We start from the raw sequence: 20,513 nt of genomic DNA, 5'->3' as shown, positions 1-20,513 counted from the left end.
AGGTCCAACATTTTGACTGTCCAGCATGCTCTCCAGACATGTTGGCTGTCTGTTCTGATGGAAACAGAAAGCATTACCGTTTCTGCATGTCAAAAGGGAAGGTATACAAATATTTGATTCAGAAAATGGTAAAGAAAAGAAAGTTAATACAAATAGTAGCCCTTAGGGTTGTCTTTGAGGTGTCATACCAGACATTCTTTTCAATAAATAGTAAATGTAGTACTCTGTGATTTTTATTATTGACTTGCATGTTAACTTATGGACAGGACTGAGGAGCCGCCCATCTACGAGGGCTTGTTTCTGGCAAAGGACGAGGAGGTTGCTACATTTGTGGACCGTATCAGAAGCAACATGAGAAATGTAAAAAAAAAAAAAAAGAATATTTTGTTTATAATGATAGTTGTACAATATATGTTGTTTTGTTTTAACATATGGCTAAACGTGTGTAATAAATGATTGACATTGCTCTTTGTGGTACTGCCAAGTTCACAGCTGGCAGAGAAATGTCAAGAAAGTCTGGCTCTCAGATAGATGAGGAGGGCATTCAGGTTGCAGGTTGCAGTTTGCCGGTATGTATTTGTGTGTGTGTGTGTGTGTGTGTGTGTGTGTGTGTGTGTGTGTGTGTGTGTGTGTGTGTGTGTGTGTGTGTGTGTGTGTGTGTGGTCCGTGAGGGCGGTTTCATTCAGGTTCGAAGAGAGAGTGTTATAGAGGATTACTAGTAGTGTGAGTCTTACTAAGATTTGAAAGCTTTTAGCACTCATGATTGGTGCGTGGTATTTATCCAACCTTTGTAGCAGCCAAGTGTTATATTTGTTGTAGGGACCCAGATACAGATGTGTGCTTAAGCCAGGCCTTGGTGGGTCAGTTTATAATTAACCACTAGATTTTCTTCTGATTAAACAGACATGGGTTTCTCTTACGAGGACTTAACCATTACCGGGGAGAAATATTTGCCTACCCGATGTTTCTACAAAAAGAAATGTCCAAGAAGGCAAATGTTACATTCTTTTGCATGGATGTTACTTGCAGGTAATTCTCAATGTCATATTGCAATTATATCACTATGTTTAAAATGGCCTCTGCATCAGCTTTACAGTCACGTTAGTCATTTCAGAATAATGTTGTCATGTCAATTAATGATGGATCTCTTTAACACTAACAAAATGCTGCACCTGCTTTTTAGGTACTGGCCATACCTTAACAAACTAGCAGAGGGGTTACCAGAGCTTCTGCCCTTGACGGACATGAGGCCATTTCTTAGCGTCATGCACGCTAAAGCCCATACAGCAAAATGCGAGGTACATGCAATTACTTCAATTCTGGTGTGACAGTGGCTACAGGGAATTAGAGAGCAGGCTAACAGAATGTGCTGTGTGTTAACCTTCACCAACTGCTCAGCTGCTAGTGCAAATTTGTAGAACAGGGATTTAGTTTTCACATGAAAAAAAAGCTTATGACTATTTATAATGTTATTTATCAAAAGCGTTAATGTAGATATGAACTGCATTCTATTATCTAAAGGATTTTTAACATTTTGTGCATATCATTCCTGATTGTATTATGTTATATCAAAGATCCTACTATATATGTACAGGTATGCTACATAACCCTTCTCACGCTGTGTTGCAGGTGAGATGGGGTGGCAGAAGCCAGGATGGAGCAGGAAACACAGTGGGAGAGGAAGTGGAGCAGGTACTATATATAATTTATGTCAATGTTTTATGGATGCAAAGACGCATTTAAGAGACCAAAACAAAGAAGGACACCAGTAAGTGGCAAGCTTGTTTTGAGAAATTAAGAACATCCTTTATGTCTGAGTTGTAATAAAAGATTATATTTTCACAATGCATTCATATTGTAGGCATGTGTTCCAATTTAATTCCAGGGTTAAGCCAGGATATGTTTTCTCTTAAACTATCCAGTTCAAGATATTGTGTGAAACTAATATTTGTATGTAAAGGAGACAACATTCTCTTTATAGGTGAACAGCTTTCTTTCCAGGGCAGCTCTTGTCACAAAATATATGACAAAAGCAGGTTGGTATTGCACCTACACAACACAGTGTGATAAGGAAGAGGAACTAAAAGTTCAGTTCAACAGACTTTTAACTATTGTGTTTAGTCATGTCTATCTGTTTTCTGTGTTGCCTTTTTGATGTGATTTGTTACTTTTTGGCTTGATGCATTTTTGTTTTAATTAGGAAGAGTCAACATGCTAACCCAACAGGCCATGGGTTGGAACCGAAGAAAGAGGGATAACCTTCATCAAGCGTTAGCCCACAGATACATCAAAGTAAGGGCTAATAACAAGTGTCTTCTTATCACACTAGGACAATATATTATTTATGACAAATGCCTTTCTAGATTCTAATCTCACAGCTACAGTATATTGATTTGTTTCTCTTATCTACACCTCCTTCTGGGAATCTATAAAGATTATGTAATTTATTGTTTCACCTGTTCTGATGAAGGTCTCATATCGAACGTTTAACTTAAACTGGTGGTTTTTACATTTTGGAATTTTATTTTTTCTCTTCAAAAGATCACAGATAGGGTAGAGGTGGAAGCTGTCAACCTCAGGAGCATCAAGCAGCAGCACAACCTGGATCAGGAGACCACAGAGCAGTGGGTGTGTGATGTCAGGCAGTGGGCATTAACAGGTACTTTGATGTCCTTTCATACATCTCTTAATGACTGTACCTTTATACGCACCACAGAAGGTGGCTATATTTGTTGAAAATGAGACTGTCATTGAGTATATATTTTCTCCAATTGTTTCAACTATTTAGACAGAGTCTACACTCCAGGGTGCACTGAAGACCTCAGGGCTGAAATTGAAAACTTAACAGTAACCCTTTTGCGCAAGAAGCAAGACCTGTATTGTCAGCATGGTTTGTTTTCTAAGTGATTTAAATAACATTTAAAAAAAGTTATAAAACAACAAACATTCTCGTACTATGATAGTTTCCTTTTGGTTTCACTTCTGCAGATAGCAACCAGACAAGACAGAGAAAAAGAGACAATGACACAGCTGAAGATGAAGCTTCGTGATCTGGTCTCGCAGTACAACGTCACCGTGGAAACAGATCAGATTGACGAGGAGTTGGCGTGCAGTCTGACAGAGGGCTACATCCTGCCATAGCAGACACATGAAGATGGTATGATAATTGCTAGTTTGTTTTTTTCTTTTCTCAAAAAATATTTTTGTAATTATATAATATATGTAATATTATTATAACTATGTCTTGTCCACTACTTTATTTCTTTCCTCAACCTAAAAGGCTTCAGGTTGAAGAGGTTGGTCTTTGACCAGATAATGCTGCTGAAACGCATGGAGGAGGAGCAGAGCATCCTGGTGAAAGAGATGTCCCAACACGTTATGTACCTTCTAAAGGAAGTACAACAAGTGGAGGCACTCAAGGGACAGACTTTGGAGAGCATCAAAACAAACAGTTTGTACTACATCACACATATGTACGTTGTCTGTGTGATGTATCATCTTTTTCATTCTGTTTTTCCCCACAATTCCTCAACAGATTTTGGTGACCTGACAGAGGACGCTACACATGGGCTCAACAGTGTTCTCAGTCGGAGGTGGCACTACCTAAAAAGCCAAAAGAAACAGGCTGTAAATGCTTACAGTAGTATAGCCTCGAAGGAACTTGTTTTCTTCCATATACAGGAGGACATTGAGGAGTGGGAGGTCAACGGCTTCACTAGCCCCGAGTCAGAGGAAGAAGAAACGTACGCTACTGTCCTCTCCAACTCGGCGTAATCACTATGTATTGTATTTCTTGTGTATACCCCTGTGAAAAGTGTTGAAAAAGACATCTTATTTAATTAGTTACTTGTTACTGTATGTAAAATCAATCAAAATACCTTTAGTGTAGGGTGGCCTTGACATAAAAAAGCCTTTATGTAAATTTGTTGTACATAGGATAATAATAGCGTAATACTTGTTGGCATTACTCTTTAAATACTGTTTTAACATTCTTATAGGCCAGTAAGCCTTTTGTCAGGGGATTTATATTAGCTAATAATAGCCTATGTTGGATAAAAAATTTTGATATTTCAAAAAATTTCAAAAATTAATAAAAATTAGGAGGCATTGACTCTGAGGACCATCTAGGGGTCCCGTACCCCCTGTTAAAGATCTGTGACCTAGACTGAGGTTGCTGATCTGCTAGGGAGCTTTAAGGGAACCCATTGAGAGAAAAAAGGAAACATGTTTCTGATGTTTGAAAGTTCTTAATTTTAGATTTAAATAAAGATGTATTGTCCCAGAGGGATATTTGTTTTAACAGCCTGTACAGATAGCAATATATAGACTTACATCCCTATACTTTTGTTGTCACTATGTTCTATGAAGAAAATATAGCCATTTTTTAAATGATTAAAATAAATAAAAGTGTAAAGATATATGCCTATACATTGTTTAATATGTGCTTAGAGTCCCTTGACATAAAAATGTGCCAGGGCTACCTGGACCTGGTTTACTTGTAAACTGTGTGTTATTAAAAACATTGAAGTCATGCTGTCTCCTTGACTTTCTACATTTAACCCTAATCCCTGTTACTGCAACATGACAGGTAACAGTTAGAAGGGCAGCCCTTATGAAAATATAGCTCAACAATACGAGGGGTAAATGTAATTAAATAATTAAATGTATTTTTATTGTTCCTTCGACTTGTAAAAAACACTTTTTTGGCAGTTTCCGACAGTGAAAGGCTACATTACCCATAATCCTCAGCCGCTGTTGCTACGCTTCCTACCGAACGGTATGTTATTTCTAACTGAATTTTCAAAAACTGAAATATTTAAAAGAATTTGTATGCATCTTAACTTTTTCATAATATATATACAGGACATGCAGTGTATTTACTAGTTCGGCTATACTAGACACTATACATAATCACTGGATATATCTTTTTACGAACCTAGCTACAACGCTCTTTATAAACAGGAAGAGCCAGCGACCCAAAACTAAATTTTTAGATAACGTAATATCGCAAATAAAGTTTTCTTTACATAGATCGTCTTGATGCAGTATAATTACTAGTTCGGCTGCACTATTCATTTTATATATTTAACATATATATATTTTTACGACCCTATTTCTTTGCATACCGGAAGAACTACAACTGTGTTGCAGATTTGGATCAGGTGGTTTGCGCGCGTCACGGGAAATGTAGTTCTCACAATTTATTATTGTTTTTCTTACAATTGGAAGTTGTAAATAATTAATTGAGAGTAAACTGGGTAGTTTAATAGGATGATAAACAGATGGGTTTACTCAGAATAAAAAAATGTAATTGTTAAATGGGTTAAAGTGTATTTTTACCACATTGTATCCAAATTTGACAATCCCCCCAGTTGCTGACTATACCTACATGATAGCTAAGGTCAAGAGCTCTCTACAACAGCTGATCCATATCTGTAGTCCCTTTTATTGCTCAGTTATAAGGTTTCAAACATGCACCAAGGTCAAGGCTCAAAGGTCATTATTTCGAAGCAGGAGTCATGTAGACTCTTCATATTGACATAATGTTTCTCATCAGGTCGATACCTTTCAAACGGTGTATTTGGTTAAGCTCTATGACAGGGTTTTAATTTTTACATTTTACATGCCTACTGATTGCCGACTGATATGGCATATTGCATATGCCATATCAGTCATTGTTTTCAGAGAGCACTTTGAAGGCCTGTTTTTCTTGTCGCTTTTTTAGTTTAAAAAAAGTAACCAAAATGAATCACCATCTTTCTCTCTCTCTTCCCCTTTCATGCCTATCCACTGTCTCTATGTAATAAAGGGAAAAGCCCCAAAAAAAAATCTTAAAAAAAAATCATTAAACTTTAATATGAGATGGATTTACTTCAAACCTACCTAGCCTTGAAAATAGTGGCAGATATGAAGTGGCTCAGGGAAAATTATCTTCCTGTTGTATATGACAGGTTCAACCAAACAAGAGTAGTGATTGTTGGAACAGTGAAAGGACGAAGCAAGACAGCTATTGAAAGTTTCATTAAACAAAAAGGAGATAGAACCTACTGTATGTATCTCTGCATCGCAAAGATTAGATACCAGCTTCACCTAAGGACCTGTAACACCTGCTAAGATTAGCAGCCCTATGTAGGCACGCAGGTCAATTGCATCCATCCTTTTCCAGCCGTCAGGTTGAAAGTTGAGGCAATGTCCTGCATGGGCATGGGTGAGGCATATGGTGATGAGGACCATATTATTTAGCTGTTCTTTGATAAAAAAAACTCTCTTTTAGCTGGAGGCATTTATTCTTTATCTGAAGATGATACACTGGTTTGGATTCCTCCCTATCTTCTTCAAAAAGATTTTGTGACTGAAATGGTTTAAACTTGAGTCATGTATGTGGTCGAAGAAAGGTGATGCTGTAGCACACAAACTCGTGTTTGTATGTGGGGTTCAAAATTAACTTTTTCGTCCACCAGCCAAATAGCTAGTCAATTATCAAATTATACCAGCCACTAAATAGATTAGCATTGTATTTTTGGTTGGTTAGTGAACCAAAACACCCCTTGCATATTTTACCAGCATTTGGCTAGTAGTAATTTTGAACCGTGTGTGTGTGTGTGTGTGTGTGTGTGTGTGTGTGTGTGTGTGTGTGTGTGTGTGTGTGTGTGTGTGTGTGAAATGGCCTGAAGACAATCTTTGTAACCTGGTGGTGTACAGCTTACATGGAAATATGACTAAAAGTAATGTTTCACTTTTTCTAAAGTTCGGGTCATTCTAGGAAGTCATCAAATTTCAAGTTCAAAATTTTTTATTTAGGGACTTTTATGCTGTTAAACACAAGATAGCTATCTCGTGGCCTCAAGATACTATCTCGTGGCCTCAAAATACTATCTCGCCGAACACCGGCATTAAGCCGGCCGGCGGGGGCCCTCCGATGGCGGGTCACGTTTGCAAATCGGTCAGTAGAAAGTGTTGGAGAACCGCAGCTGCGTTACGGTAAAAGCTGTCAAAAGTGTCCGGCCGTGGTCTCCAGAGGTCGGTCTCACTGCCCCGAGACTCCTCGGTGCAGTTCTCTGGAGGCCTATGTTTTCAAAAACTAGGTTTCCGAAATCGTGCAGAAGATGGCTGGGAGAGTGAGCTGGGCTTCTTACCCATTTAAAGTTTGAGAATAGGTTGAGATCGTTTCGACCCCAAGGTCTCTAATCATTCGCTTTACCAGATAAAACTGCGAGACTGAGCGCCAGCTATCCTGAGGGAAATTTCGGAGGGAACCAGCTAGGGGGAAGTGTCAGACCTCTGCCCGCTTATGGTGCACCTTCCCTGGGGTAAAGTGAAGGGTGCTTCGGTGGGATTTTCTTCCAAGTTTTTGGACCGGAGAAGGGTAGGGGGAAGCGGCAGACCTCTGCCCGCTTATGGTGCACCTTCCCTGGGGTAAATCGAAGGGTGCTTCGGTGGGATTTTCTTCCAAGTTTTTGGACCGGAGAAGGGTAGGGGGAAGCGGCAGACCTCTGCACGCTTATGGTGCACCTTCCCTGGGGTAAATCGAAGGGTGCTTCGGTGGGATTTTCTTCCAAGTTTTTGGACCGGAGAAGGGTAGGGGGAAGCGGCAGACCTGTGCCCGCTTATGGTGCACCTTCCCTGGGGTAAGTCTAAGGGTGCTTCGGTGGGATTTTCTTCCAAGTTTTTGGACCGGAGAAGGTTAGGGGGAAGCGGCAGACCTCTGCCCGCTTATGGTGCACCTTCCCTGGGGTAAATTGAAGGGTGCTTCGGTGGGATTTTCTTCCAAGTTTTTGTACCGGGGAAGGTCCTCCCTGAGCTCGCCTAAGGACACCTGCGTTACCGTTTGACAGTGTACCGCCCCAGTCAAACTCCCCACCTGCCACTGTCACGCCCGGCAGGGCCGTCGCTTGACACCAGAAGAAATCTTGTAGGCTGCATATCCATAGTCCTTTATAATTCTTCTTCATATTTTATAGCCTATATATATATTTATACTTTTTACATGTATATACTTGTTTATTTACCAACTTCTATTATTATTTATATTCCTTTAAATGTCTTGATGTGCACATCAACTGTGACACAAGAATTGTCCCCCGGGTTATCAATAGCATCAATAAAGATCAATAAACTTCTGATTCTGATTTGAAGTTAGCCTATAGTGGAGTGTGCAGACTGGTTCATTAATTATTGAAGTGTTTCACATTTTTGGGGAGAAAAGCTGCTCCATTGTGCATTCTCCTTTTATATGCACTTATCTTGAGGCCACGAGATACATACCGTACATTAATGATTTTAACTAACCTGGTAATTGCGATGCCTCCAAGGGGGGCAGTAGTATTAGTAGTGGAGTATCAACAACTTTCAGTTCTTAACAGCAGTAGATTGTTGATAAAGTGTAAAAGTTTCACGATTGCCCCTCCTTTAGTTTAAATATCAGTTCAGGCAATTCAGCTCTGAAATTGTCAGTACAGTAGCCACAGAACAATTTACTTTATTACAACCATTCAGATTCGAGCATCTGCAACATGGTCAAAGGGAAATCATAAAACAAAATCAAAAAAATTTCAAATTACATGTATTGCAGTAAATATCTGTCCGTTTTAAACATTTTATATAACGATAATGTTATTGAGCATAAAACAATAACAACAAACTAATTAATAATAGACAAATAACAAAAGAAATGAATTAGTAAGCATGCTTTTTAAGTGTGCAATGTATCCTGGATGTTTGCAGGGTGACTGCATGGGAAGGTAGTCAGGCTGGCTGCCAGGATGGAGACCATGTAAAAGGGGGAGAAAGACAAAATATTAGTGAGCAGTAAAACACATTGAATTAATATTCATTACTGTAGAATTTACTAAATACTGTTTTAGAATAGTCTGGAGACTAGTGCAGTTTGGCTGTTGTTGGTGGTTAACCAATGTCAGTGTTAGCAACATCACGGTTTTGTAACTGCAACAGCTCAGTAACACAGAGTGTTTCTGTTCTTATTCTTATCACTATTCTTATTAATATTAATGACTTACTTTAGATATGACAGTGCATGGACAGTACAGCATATCTGTAACCAGACAATTGTAAACAGCACTCAACATTTTGATATTAACACTTTTCTTTAAAAAAAATGAATGTACCATAGAGTGCAGGGCTGCCAGTCATAAAGGTGTTCCGTCCTCCCCTGTGGCAGACAAAGACATTGTACAATCAGTTCAGTTTATTTTATAAAAGGGGACACTGCAAATTAATAAAACACATGATTTCCCATGGGTTAAAAAAGCCAGAATTAGCCAATAGTCTTTTTCATCTGTAGTCCCCTGCCCTCGATGTTAAAAAAGGATTTTTAAAATACAAAGATCAAAAAGACAACACAAACAAAACAAAACTTAGCATAAAACATCACAGAAAACAAAACAAAGCACAACACAGAACTTAGCACAAGACAAGACATGACACAAAAGCAGAAAGATATACAACAAAGCAAAGCAACAGGGTATAAAGTGAAAAAATAAAAAATTAGAACAGACACAGCCACTAAGGACAAAAAAAGCTGTATTAAATAGGAGCAAACAATAAGTAAAATTCATATATGCTGACTTTACAAACTAACAGAATAATATGTATTATAAATAGTGGACCAGGCTAACTGACTAAAAGAACTTTTCCTCTTGAGGATCCCCTTGTGACTCGAACAGTATCTGATCTTCTGTTGATATAGGCAACAAGTGGCAGTGGAGCTAGGTTGTGAGTAACTTTATATACCAAGCATACGTTTACAACTGCAACTACAACTGCTATAAAATCATTGCTTTTATACACAGTTATAGTTGTTTTTAACTTAAATTCAACTTAGTTTTCTTTTTTAACTGACAATTCTAATATAGCATTCGCTGTAATTTTCTAGCTGTGGTGACCAACTATCACTTATAGTAACTAATGGAGAGGAAACCCTGTCATCCAGTTAGTCATTAGCATAGTCTTACCTTTCTGATCCTTGTCTTTATTATTTCAGTGACTGGGAACATGTCAAGCTGGTTGTGAGGGCAATCTGTAATTTAAGGAATATTTTATTTTCAGAAATTTGCAGAACGTGTAGTGATTTATGTATAGGGGTTAATTCAGAATGCAGAATTGTCCACTGTGTTACATTAGCACATTAAGCCTTTCGTAGTGAGACTTGAGAGAATTAAAGAAGTATGACAGTCTGCACGTCCTGCAACAGTCTTAGTTGTAACTCCACAATTTGAATAACAGTATGTATTCATGTATGAAGCATGAATTTCAATGAAGTGAATATCACTTTGATGCATAACGTTTAATTCTAATCTGAATCAGGTCCATAAAAAAATCTATGATGCTTAAAATGTCAACAAAAATTAGAACTATTACAGTAATCACAAATAGACTTTGTGCTGATTACGTGGGGTTAAGATATCAGTGGAAAACAAGCCATGCATAGACTAAACACACCTTTATTTTTTTTGGCTCTTTTTTGTCGCTTTCGACCCTGCTGTGGTGGTTCCTGAATGGAAGGAGCCTGGTATGGTGGTGGTGTGTGGATGGAAGGAGCCTGGTGTTGTGGTGGTGTGTGGATGGAAGGAGCCTGGTATGGTGGTGATGTGTGGATGGAAGGAGCCTGGTGTTGTGGTGGTGTGTGGATGGAAGGAGCCTGGTATGGTGGTGGTGTGTGGATGGAAGGAGCCTGGTATGGTGGTGGTGTGTGGATGGAAGGAGCCTGGTATGGTGGTGGTGTGTGGATGGAAGGAGCCTGGTATGGTGGTGGTGTGTGGATGGAAGGAGCCTGGTATGGTGGTGATGTGTGGATGGAAGGAGCCTGGTATGGTGGTGGTGTGTGGATGGAAGGAGCCTGGTATGGTGGTGGTGTGTGGATGGAAGGAGCCTGGTATGGTGGTGGTGTGTGGATGGAAGGAGCCTGGTATGGTGGTGATGTGTGGATGGAAGGAGCCTGGTGTTGTGGTGGTGTGTGGATGGAAGGAGCCTGGTATGGTGGTGGTGTGTGGATGGAAGGAGCCTGGTGTTGTGGTGGTGTGTGGATGGAAGGAGCCTGGTATGGTGGTGGTGTGTGGATGGCAGGAGCCTGGTGATGTGTGGATGGAAGGAGCCTGGTATGTTGGTGGTGTGTGGATGGAAGGAGCCTGGTATGGTGGTGGTGTGTGGATGACAGGAGCCTGGTGTTGTGGTGGTGTGTGGATGACAGGAGCCTGGTATGGTGGTGATGTGTGGATGGCAGGAGCCTGGTGTTGTGGTGGTGTGTGGATGGCAGGAGCCTGGTATGGTGGTGGTGTGTGGATGGCAGGAGCCTGGTGTTGTGGTGGTGGGTCTGGTGTTTCCTGTTGTTGTGGCTGGTTATAGGGGATGGGCGATGGGTCACATGGCACCAAATGCAAGATAAAAGACTCTTCTTGAGGTAGTTGGTTAGGTGTGTCTTCCAGTGGTGGCACTGTGTGGGGGTCCTCAAGTTCATCTGGGAGTCTTGTCCAACCTTTGGAACACCCACAAATACAATATATAGTTATGCCAAAGTGCCTATACTATAATTCAAAGCATCGCAGCCAGTAAATGATAAAGTAAATCTAATACCACAAACGCTCATCATCTTTTCATAACATATAGCTAACAACAATCAAAGTTAACCTCTTGGAGAAAGCTTAAACATTAGCTGGCCAATGCTGAGCTAAACATTTGCTAACCTATCAGGGTGTGTTTTCAGGTGCCTGATAGAATGAGATGTGGTTGAGCCAGAATCATTTTCTAATATAAATTTTATGGCATTTTAGGCCTTTATTTCTGACAGGACAGTTTTAGACACGAAAGGGGAGAGAAAGAAATTGAATGAAAGGGCAGCAAAGGGCTGCAGGTCGCAAAAGAAACCGGGGCCGCTGCATCAAGGACTGAGCCTCTGTATATGGCCGTGCAATACCAGGGGAGCTACCCAGGCACCCAGAATCCTTTATCTTGATACCACATAATTTGCATTCAGTCATTCTTTTGTTTGGGCATTGTTGTCTGAAGTTTTTAAAGCCAAAGCCTCTGGTTAATGGCACAGCAGCTCCCGGTGTGCTCAACATATTTGTCGTCCTCTCTCATGTTTGGTCTCATGCCGGTGGCTGCAGGCAGTAGATACATTACGTGTTACATGTAACCTATAACCTACCTGGTTATAGGTTACACAGGGAGGGAATTTCACCTAATTTCGTAGGGTAAAAATTGGTGTAAATACATTTTCGTACAATATATTGTTTGTTCATGTATTCCACAATACCAGCTCTTTAAAATGAATCTAGGTTGCAGCTAGGACAGACATTTCTGGTATTTGCTGTTGGAAATGTAAAGGACAAATCAACACCAAAAATTGTACAACAAATCAATATGTATGCATATTTCATGGATATTAAATTAATGCAATCCCACCTCCAACCATCAATTTGTAGATGGCATCCACGTTTTCTAGACAAGTCTTAGCGGATGTGCTAAGGTGGGCATGCACTGGTATCATAACCTTTGTTTTGTATGTTGTCCCTGGCGTCTTCGGAGGATGTGCAATCAGCAGCAGGGGCTTCAGGCCAAGGGCATACAACTTCTCAAGTTAGAAAAACAATTTTTAAGAGGCAGACAGATCAATTAGATAAAACTCTAGTTAGCTGAATTTAGCCTTATGTTATAATTTGTAACTGTCATACGAATTAGATTCTCATGAACGATAACATAAATGGAATATTGTGGCAAAATATAAAACCAGTTTATTATTAGCCTATGTCAAAGTAATACAACTAACTTCATACATTTAGTGAATGAGATAATTCTGTAAATAACATACCAGAATGGCGGCATCATCAAGAACATGGGACTTCAGATTGTTTTTATTCATGGACGACAACCACTGCTTTTGCTGTGTTTTAAAGCGATCTATTTTTTTTTTGGAGTCTGACGTGTTGGGGTTGTGGATGGTTACAAAAATTACAAATTTTCAATCCACAGTTTATTTTCTCCCTGCAGTTTGGGCAGGTTTTTTTTTTTGGGAACCTCCTGCCATGAAATGGCCAAAAATACAAACAATACACAAATTGAAAAGAGAGTAGGAAAGAGAGTGATTGAAAGAGGGCTAGTGAGAGAGAGTAAAGGAGACAAGAGTGCAGAGAGGGGCTCTGAAAAGTGCCGTTGGTTGGGGCTCTGAAAAGTGCCGTTGGTTAAATGTGTGGTGTGTGTGGATATGTGTGTGTTGTGGGTGTCAATGTGTTGCAAAGCTGTAAAGCAGGAAAAAGAAAAAATATTAGAATAGCATTAAAGGGAATTAGCATTTCTCAATTGCTATGATCTAAATATTGTAAGTATTATTTAAATCTTAATCTTACATAATCACAACCAATACGTACAATACAAATCAATCTCAAGGCTACAATTATCACACCACAAGGAAATACCTACATAAATAACCTACATAAATATAATGTATATGTTGGCGTACAGAAAATGGAAACACCGGCATAAAGTCTTGTTCTGTGTTACAGAATACTGCTATCTGCTTTCAGCAATAATTAAATGTATCCCAGTGCAATATTTAAATAATTACACATATTCTATTGTACAGTAGTACATTCATATGGAGCAATTTATTCTTGTGGAAAAAATGCACCAAATCTAGAGCAAAATCAAAATGGATTTATCATTTTAATTATTATTGTAGAACCTGTGTTGACTTTTTTTAATGCACTGATCAGGAAACGCTCATTTAGTGGCATTCTGTACAAGAATGGCAGGAAAAGGCTTCTATTTTATTCGTTTAGGTCTTTTCTAGCCAGTTCGCTACGTAAGCGCTTCATTGGGTCAGTCAAATCCTCTGGAAAAGTCCAGGGCCACTTTTTTCTTCCAACCGGCCCCGTTTTAGCCTGTGATATCTGGTTAGCTAGCTAAATAGTCTGCCCAACTGTGAGAAGGGCACAGAGGGCTAAGGTTATCATTTGTAACGTCAGCTAAGCACCGCCAACGGGCCTGTAACGTTAGCTAGGTACAAAGCAGACGAACCGGCTATAATAACATGTCGTTAGCCTGTCGACCTGCCATAATGAATATCTGTGAACGTTGACGGTTACATTACGGTCAACGTTAACTAGCCGGCCCAACTGACCCCATTTTATCTTGTGATAACATCAGCTGGTTAAGTCAGCTCAACCGTAATAGTAGCACGGACGGCGTTGCCATTTGTACTTTTTGGTTGCTCCAAAATCCCAGTGAAACAGTTAACTTTTGAACAGCTTTGTGAATTTTTTTCCTATTTTTTTCTTGTTCCCAAGATGCATTGCACAAATCCAAATACGGGAAAAACGCCTGTGAAAAATCATTACAGAAAATCCCTTCATATGAACGCAGTAGGCTATATTAGCCAGTATTTTTACGGACTTTCCTTACAGTTATAGGTTCACCATTTAACAACAGAAAATGTTTTGTTGATTTACTGTAGGTACACTGTTAAATAACAGAAAATGTTCTCTGTTTTTTTTTTTTTACTATAGACACGGTTATTTAACTGAAACATTCAGTTTTTTAATTACTGGACAAAGTCCAGGTAATGAGCTACCAGTACTTTTTCTGTTAGTTCACAGATTTATTTCTTAGAGTGATATTCCCATTTGGACTGTAAAAAAGCCTGCTTTAACTGTAGTTTCAGTTTCACTATGACGTCCACTGTGGAACTACTTGTAGGTGTGGTTTGCTGCAAGCAGCCAGCTGATGAAGCTGAGAAGCAGCAGAAAGACTGTTCCAGCACCTGCACTCAACCAGAAATGGCCAGCAAATACTACCATGGTAAGTCGAGATACTATTACTCATGTTGTTATATTATGGTCATGTTTGGGTTCATACTTTTATTTTTGGGGATCTACTAGTTTACATACTTTAATGTAAAAAAAACAACATTCTTTTTCTCATGCTATCTGTGAAAGAGACAGGTGTTTATACACGTCGTTTAAGCACCTATTTCTTAAAGTTGAGAGAGAAGTGACTATATTTGGACAAACGGCGGTGCTGGGGAATATGACACGGCTAAGTGTCAATGGTGCTTGTTTGCTTGAGCTATAAATACTGGCCCATTTTCACTAGGCCTGGCAAACTCAATTCCTTTTAAGGATTCAGGTTATTCTGAGTCACTCACTAAACTGATCCGAGTTGTGCGAGTCACTTGAGTCGCTTGAATCAGTATTGTTTGCTACATACAAGGCGGGCTTTTGTTTTGGATAAAATGCCATGTTTTCATTTAGAATATTTTAATTTTATTTGGAAAACGTTATATCCATAAATGTAAATGGTCTGAAAAAAACCTGAATATTCATTTAAAAATGACATGAAATTACATTTTTGAAACTTTAATAGGACTGACAAATAAGAAAGCCATCCGGACTCTGAACATTCACAATGACTTACAACCTCTTTAATGTAAGTTCCATGCGCCCCTTTTTCATGTATGTATGTATACATGTAATGTTTTCAATGTGTATGTGTATCTGTACTTGAATAATTAAGTTTTTTGAAGACAAAAAAAAAACATGAGTTGTCGGCGAGGTGAGCTTACGGACTGTCTGCTCGCTCTAATTGCATTTTAATATACTACATTTATACACCGCGACCTTCGTCCGCGACCCGTTACCGGATAAGCGGACGAAGATGGATGGACATTTATACACCAAACCTACAGTAGGCCTAGCTAGGCTACGTGCAGAACATTGTATGTTATTTCAGAAGTGAAAGAATGGCTTTTGTTGTGGATTTGCTTTACTCTGAGCTCAAGGAGAGACTTGAATCACTGACAACTCATGAATCACTGACAACTCATGAATCACTGACAACTCATGAATTTCCGACAAGTCATGAATCACTGACAACTCATGAATCACTGACAACTCATGAATTTCCGACAAGTCATGAATCTCCGACAAGTCATGAATCACTGACAAGTCATGAATCACTGACAAGTCATGAATCACTGACAAGTCATGAATCACTGACAACTCATGAATCTCCGACAAGTCATGAATCACTGACAAGTCATGAATCTCCGACAAGTCATGAATCACTGAAAAGTCATGAATCACTGACAAGTCATGAATCTCCGACAAGTCATGAATCACTCGACAACTCATGAATCACCCGACAACTCATGAATCACTGACAAGTCATGAATCACTGACAAGTCATGAATCACCCGACAACTCATGAATCACTGACAAGTCATGAATCACCCGACAACTCATGAATCTCCGACAACTCATGAATCACTGACAAGTCATGAATCACTGACAAGTCATGAATCACCCGACAACTCATGAATCACTGACAAGTCATGAATCACCCGACAACTCATGAATCTCCGACAACTCATGAATCACCTGACAAGTCATGAATCACTGACAACTCATGAATCTCCGACAAGTCATGAATCACCCGACAACTCATGAATCACTGACAAGTCATGAATCTCCGACAACTCATGAATCTCCGACAAGTCATGAATCACCTGACAACTCATGAATCACTGACAAGTCATGAATCACCTGACAACTCATGAATCACTGACAACTCATGAATCTCCGACAACTCATGAATCTCCGACAACTCATGAATCTCCGACAAGTCATGAATCACCTGACAACTCATGAATCACTGACAAGTCATGAATCACCTGACAACTCATGAATCACTGACAAGTCATGAATCACCGACAACTCATGAATCACTGACAACTCATGAATCACTGACAAGTCATGAATCACTGACAAGTCATGAATCTCCAACAACTCATGAATCACTGACAACTCATGAATCACTGACAACTCATGAATCACTGACAACTCATGAATCACTGACAAGTCATGAATCACTGACAACTCATGAATCACTGACAACTCATGAATCACTGACAACTCATGAATTTCCGACAAGTCATGAATCACTGACAACTCATGAATCACTGACAACTCATGAATTTCCGACAAGTCATGAATCTCCGACAAGTCATGAATCACTGACAAGTCATGAATCTCCGACAAGTCATGAATCACTGAAAAGTCATGAATCACTGACAAGTCATGAATCTCCGACAAGTCATGAATCACTCGACAACTCATGAATCACCCGACAACTCATGAATCACTGACAAGTCATGAATCACTGACAAGTCATGAATCACCCGACAACTCATGAATCACTGACAAGTCATGAATCACCCGACAACTCATGAATCACTGACAAGTCATGAATCACCCGACAACTCATGAATCTCCGACAACTCATGAATCACTGACAAGTCATGAATCACTGACAAGTCATGAATCACCCGACAACTCATGAATCACTGACAAGTCATGAATCTCCGACAACTCATGAATCTCCGACAAGTCATGAATCACCTGACAACTCATGAATCTCCGACAAGTCATGAATCACCCGACAACTCATGAATCACTGACAAGTCATGAATCTCCGACAACTCATGAATCTCCGACAAGTCATGAATCACTGACAACTCATGAATCTCCGACAAGTCATGAATCACCCGACAACTCATGAATCACTGACAAGTCATGAATCTCCGACAACTCATGAATCTCCGACAAGTCATGAATCACCTGACAACTCATGAATCACTGACAAGTCATGAATCACCTGACAACTCATGAATCACTGACAACTCATGAATCACTGACAACTCATGAATCTCCGACAACTCATGAATCTCCGACAAGTCATGAATCACCTGACAACTCATGAATCACTGACAAGTCATGAATCACCTGACAACTCATGAATCACTGACAAGTCATGAATCACCGACAACTCATGAATCACTGACAACTCATGAATCACTGACAAGTCATGAATCACTGACAAGTCATGAATCTCCAACAACTCATGAATCACTGACAACTCATGAATCTCTGACAACTCATGAATCACTGACAAGTCATGAATCACTGACAACTCATGAATCACTGACAACTCATGAATCTCCGACAAGTCACGAGCCCTCGTTGACTCGTGAGTTCTCGAGTGAATCCCATGGTCTGCGAGCTTCCGGCTCTGAGTCTGTGGGTCGGGACTGTCTCTCTGCTCACTCGGGCGCTTGAGTTGACTTGTGGAGTTGTTGTTGCCTACGAAATTGTAAGTTATAAAGCTTTTGGCAGCTAAGATGGCTAGCATAGTAGAAGCTAATGTTGCAAAAGGTTTGTGTGTGGCACTGTTATCATTTTAGATTGAATTGTAGTAGGACTCAACTGAACCGGGTTAATGATACTAGAGACTCGCGATTCGTGAGTCATCCAGCCTGCACCATTGTCTTTTGGTTTTGCACCTTCAACATTCCCACAACACACATGCAACACATCCATGCATTGTTTGCATTGTTGATATTGTTGATTTACACACTCCATTGTTCATTTGAGTTAACCTTTGTTTAGTAAAGAATTACTTTTTACTTAAAAGTTGCCTTGCATGGGCTCCTTCTTGTCAAATTTCAAGAGCCAGTTTGGGACAAATATTATTTCTCAGGAGCCATTTTTTGAGGCGGTAACCTACTGTGTAGTATATGAATGTGCTGCAAATTACTGCTCCTGAAGACTGAATCTCTTTTGAAATGAGAAGCATAGAGAATTATATTTTACAGTCTAATGTTCTTTTTTAAATTTGTTTCACGATGTTGATGCACTTAACAAAAGATTATAGATATCTAGAGCATTCATTCTTTTTCTAATGCTATTAATTCTTCCATACAGAACAAAAGACGAATATGAGGATAGTGATGGTGGGGAAGACTGGGAATGGGAAGAGTGCCACTGGAAACACCATTCTGGGACGACAGTGCTTTGAATCAAAGTTCAGTGCAAAGTCTATGACTGTAGACTGTTCCCAGGGCAAAGCTGTGGTGGATGGGCAACAGGTGGCTGTTATCGACACCCCGGGCCTGTTTGACACCAGGTTTGGCATGGATAAAACAACTAAAGATATGAGCCAGTGCATCTCTTATGCTGCTCCTGGACCCCATGTGTTCCTGGTGGTCATCCGGCTGGGCAGATACACCGAAGAGGAAAAGCAGACAGTGCAAAGGATTCAAGAAATCTTTGGACAGGCTGCAGACAGATACAGCATGGTTCTCTTTACTCATGGGGACCTTCTTGAAGACACAACTATTGAAGACTTCTTGATGGAATCCTCAGACCTGCAAGAACTCGTGGCCAGATGTAATGGCCAGTACCATGTCTTCAATAATAAGCTGAAGGATCACTCTCAGGTCACTGAGCTGCTCCAGAAGATCAGAAATTTAACCCAGAAGAACGGAGGAAGCCACTACACAAACAAGATGTTCAAAGAGGCCGAGAAAGAAGAGCAAATACGCAAAGAAAAAGAGAAACTGGAGAGAAAACTTCAGGAAGAATATGAAAAACAGATGAAGGAAATGAATGAACAACTTCAGGCTGAGAGGGAGAGGGAGAGGAAAGAGAGAGAGGAGGAGAGGGAGAGGGAGAGGGAGAGAAGAGAGAGGGAGAGGATGAGGCAGAGGGAGGAAAGAGAAGCAGAGAGGAAGAGAGATGAAGAGGAGCGAGAAAGGCATAGAGCAAATATGCAGAAATATTTTGAGGAGCAGCGTGAAAGGGAACTGGAAGTAGAAAGAGAAAGGTTGAGATGGCAAGCATGGCAGCAATCTGATTCACAAAATGATTGTACGATTCTCTGATTAAAATGAGAAAGAAAGGGTCAAACTTCCCTCCTCTCACTATAACACTGGATGGTAATGACAACTTATCAGCCATTGATACCTCAAGTTAACATACTGATATACTTTAAAACTCCACATTTACAATTTACAACTGGGAAGAACCAGGCAGTCCTTCTTGTCTGACATCATCGGTAACAATGCATATAATACATGTACTATGTTGGCTACCATTGAGAAGCAAGTTCACTACCTTCTTTCTTTAGAAATAAAAAATTCAGTTAAAATTCCCCTTACACATATTGCATCAATCAAGTAATTCTCTTTCTCTTTACACAAAATATAATCAGTGGTTTCTATTCATTCTGTACTTTAATGTTTAATGTGGTTCATGCATGTTATAAAGCACTCTGAATCTCCTTTGTGTATAATATGTGCTATTCAAATAAACTTGCTTTACCATCTCTTGGCTCTTGTTTATGTTTACTTGTTTCCATAGGTCAATCAGCAAATGATGAAAATCTAACATGTCCTATATTAAATAAATAATTCAAATTACTATATTATTAATTTACTACTGGTATATTAATAAACAGTAACATATAAGTGAACCAATACATTGTGAAATCATTTTAAAAGTTGTTAAATCATAACTAATAGTTTATAATTATAATTTGAGGTACTAGTCTTTTCTTTTCATGCCACTTTCTACTTCTACTCTGCTACATTTCAGAGAGAATTATTGTACTTTTTACTCCACTACATTCATCTGACAGCTTTAGTTACTTTACACATTAAAGGGTAA

At 39.5% G+C, this 20,513-nt stretch overlaps 2 protein-coding genes and 1 long non-coding RNA gene across 3 annotated transcripts; 2 read left to right on the top strand and 1 right to left on the bottom strand.

Moving 5' to 3' along the window:
- The first annotated feature begins 848 nt into the window (after positions 1 to 848).
- LOC116036704 lies at positions 849 to 3,128 on the top strand. Its single transcript, XM_036000521.1, has 8 exons — positions 849 to 1,029; positions 1,184 to 1,298; positions 1,630 to 1,692; positions 1,982 to 2,036; positions 2,201 to 2,292; positions 2,542 to 2,659; positions 2,789 to 2,890; positions 2,989 to 3,128. The coding sequence occupies exons 1-8, from the start codon at positions 962 to 964 to the stop codon at positions 3,048 to 3,050; spliced, it is 675 nt and encodes a 224-aa protein (XP_035856414.1). The 5' UTR covers positions 849 to 961; the 3' UTR covers positions 3,051 to 3,128.
- A 5,997-nt stretch (positions 3,129 to 9,125) lies between these two features.
- LOC118494890 lies at positions 9,126 to 10,656 on the bottom strand. The gene is made up of 3 exons (XR_004897097.1): positions 10,459 to 10,656; positions 9,972 to 10,036; positions 9,126 to 9,169 (listed from the first exon to the last, which is right to left on the bottom strand). It is a non-coding gene; the product is annotated as an uncharacterized LOC118494890 (long non-coding RNA).
- Positions 10,657 to 14,736: 4,080 nt separating this feature from the next.
- On the top strand, positions 14,737 to 20,166 carry LOC116034672 (GTPase IMAP family member 9-like). Its single transcript, XM_031277367.2, has 2 exons — positions 14,737 to 14,811; positions 18,771 to 20,166. Exons 1-2 carry the CDS (start codon positions 14,790 to 14,792, stop codon positions 19,727 to 19,729), a joined length of 981 nt encoding a protein of 326 aa, XP_031133227.1. The 5' UTR covers positions 14,737 to 14,789; the 3' UTR covers positions 19,730 to 20,166.
- Positions 20,167 to 20,513: the final 347 nt, after the last annotated feature.

The sequence above is a fragment of the Sander lucioperca genome, chromosome 4 (assembly GCF_008315115.2).
Source record: "Sander lucioperca isolate FBNREF2018 chromosome 4, SLUC_FBN_1.2, whole genome shotgun sequence".
NCBI lineage: Eukaryota > Metazoa > Chordata > Actinopteri > Perciformes > Percidae > Sander > Sander lucioperca.
The sequence above is the reverse complement of the archived record's forward strand: the minus strand, read 5'-3'. Positions and strand labels throughout refer to the sequence as shown.

What these genes read in the sequence shown, in the direction of transcription:
- LOC116036704 (XM_036000521.1), top strand. Translation starts at nt 962, where the DNA reads ATGTTTCTACAAAAAGAAATGTCCAAGAAGGCAAATGTTACATTCTTT. An exon ending in TGGGAGAGGAAGTGGAGCAG is followed by an intron (nt 1,693 to 1,981) that starts GTACTATATATA and finishes TTCTCTTTATAG; the next exon opens with GTGAACAGCTTTCTTTCCAG. An exon ending in TAGCCCACAGATACATCAAA is followed by an intron (nt 2,293 to 2,541) that starts GTAAGGGCTAAT and finishes TCTCTTCAAAAG; the next exon opens with ATCACAGATAGGGTAGAGGT.
- LOC116034672 (XM_031277367.2), top strand. Translation starts at nt 14,790, where the DNA reads ATGGCCAGCAAATACTACCATG. An exon ending in GGCCAGCAAATACTACCATG is followed by an intron (nt 14,812 to 18,770) that starts GTAAGTCGAGAT and finishes TCTTCCATACAG; the next exon opens with AACAAAAGACGAATATGAGG.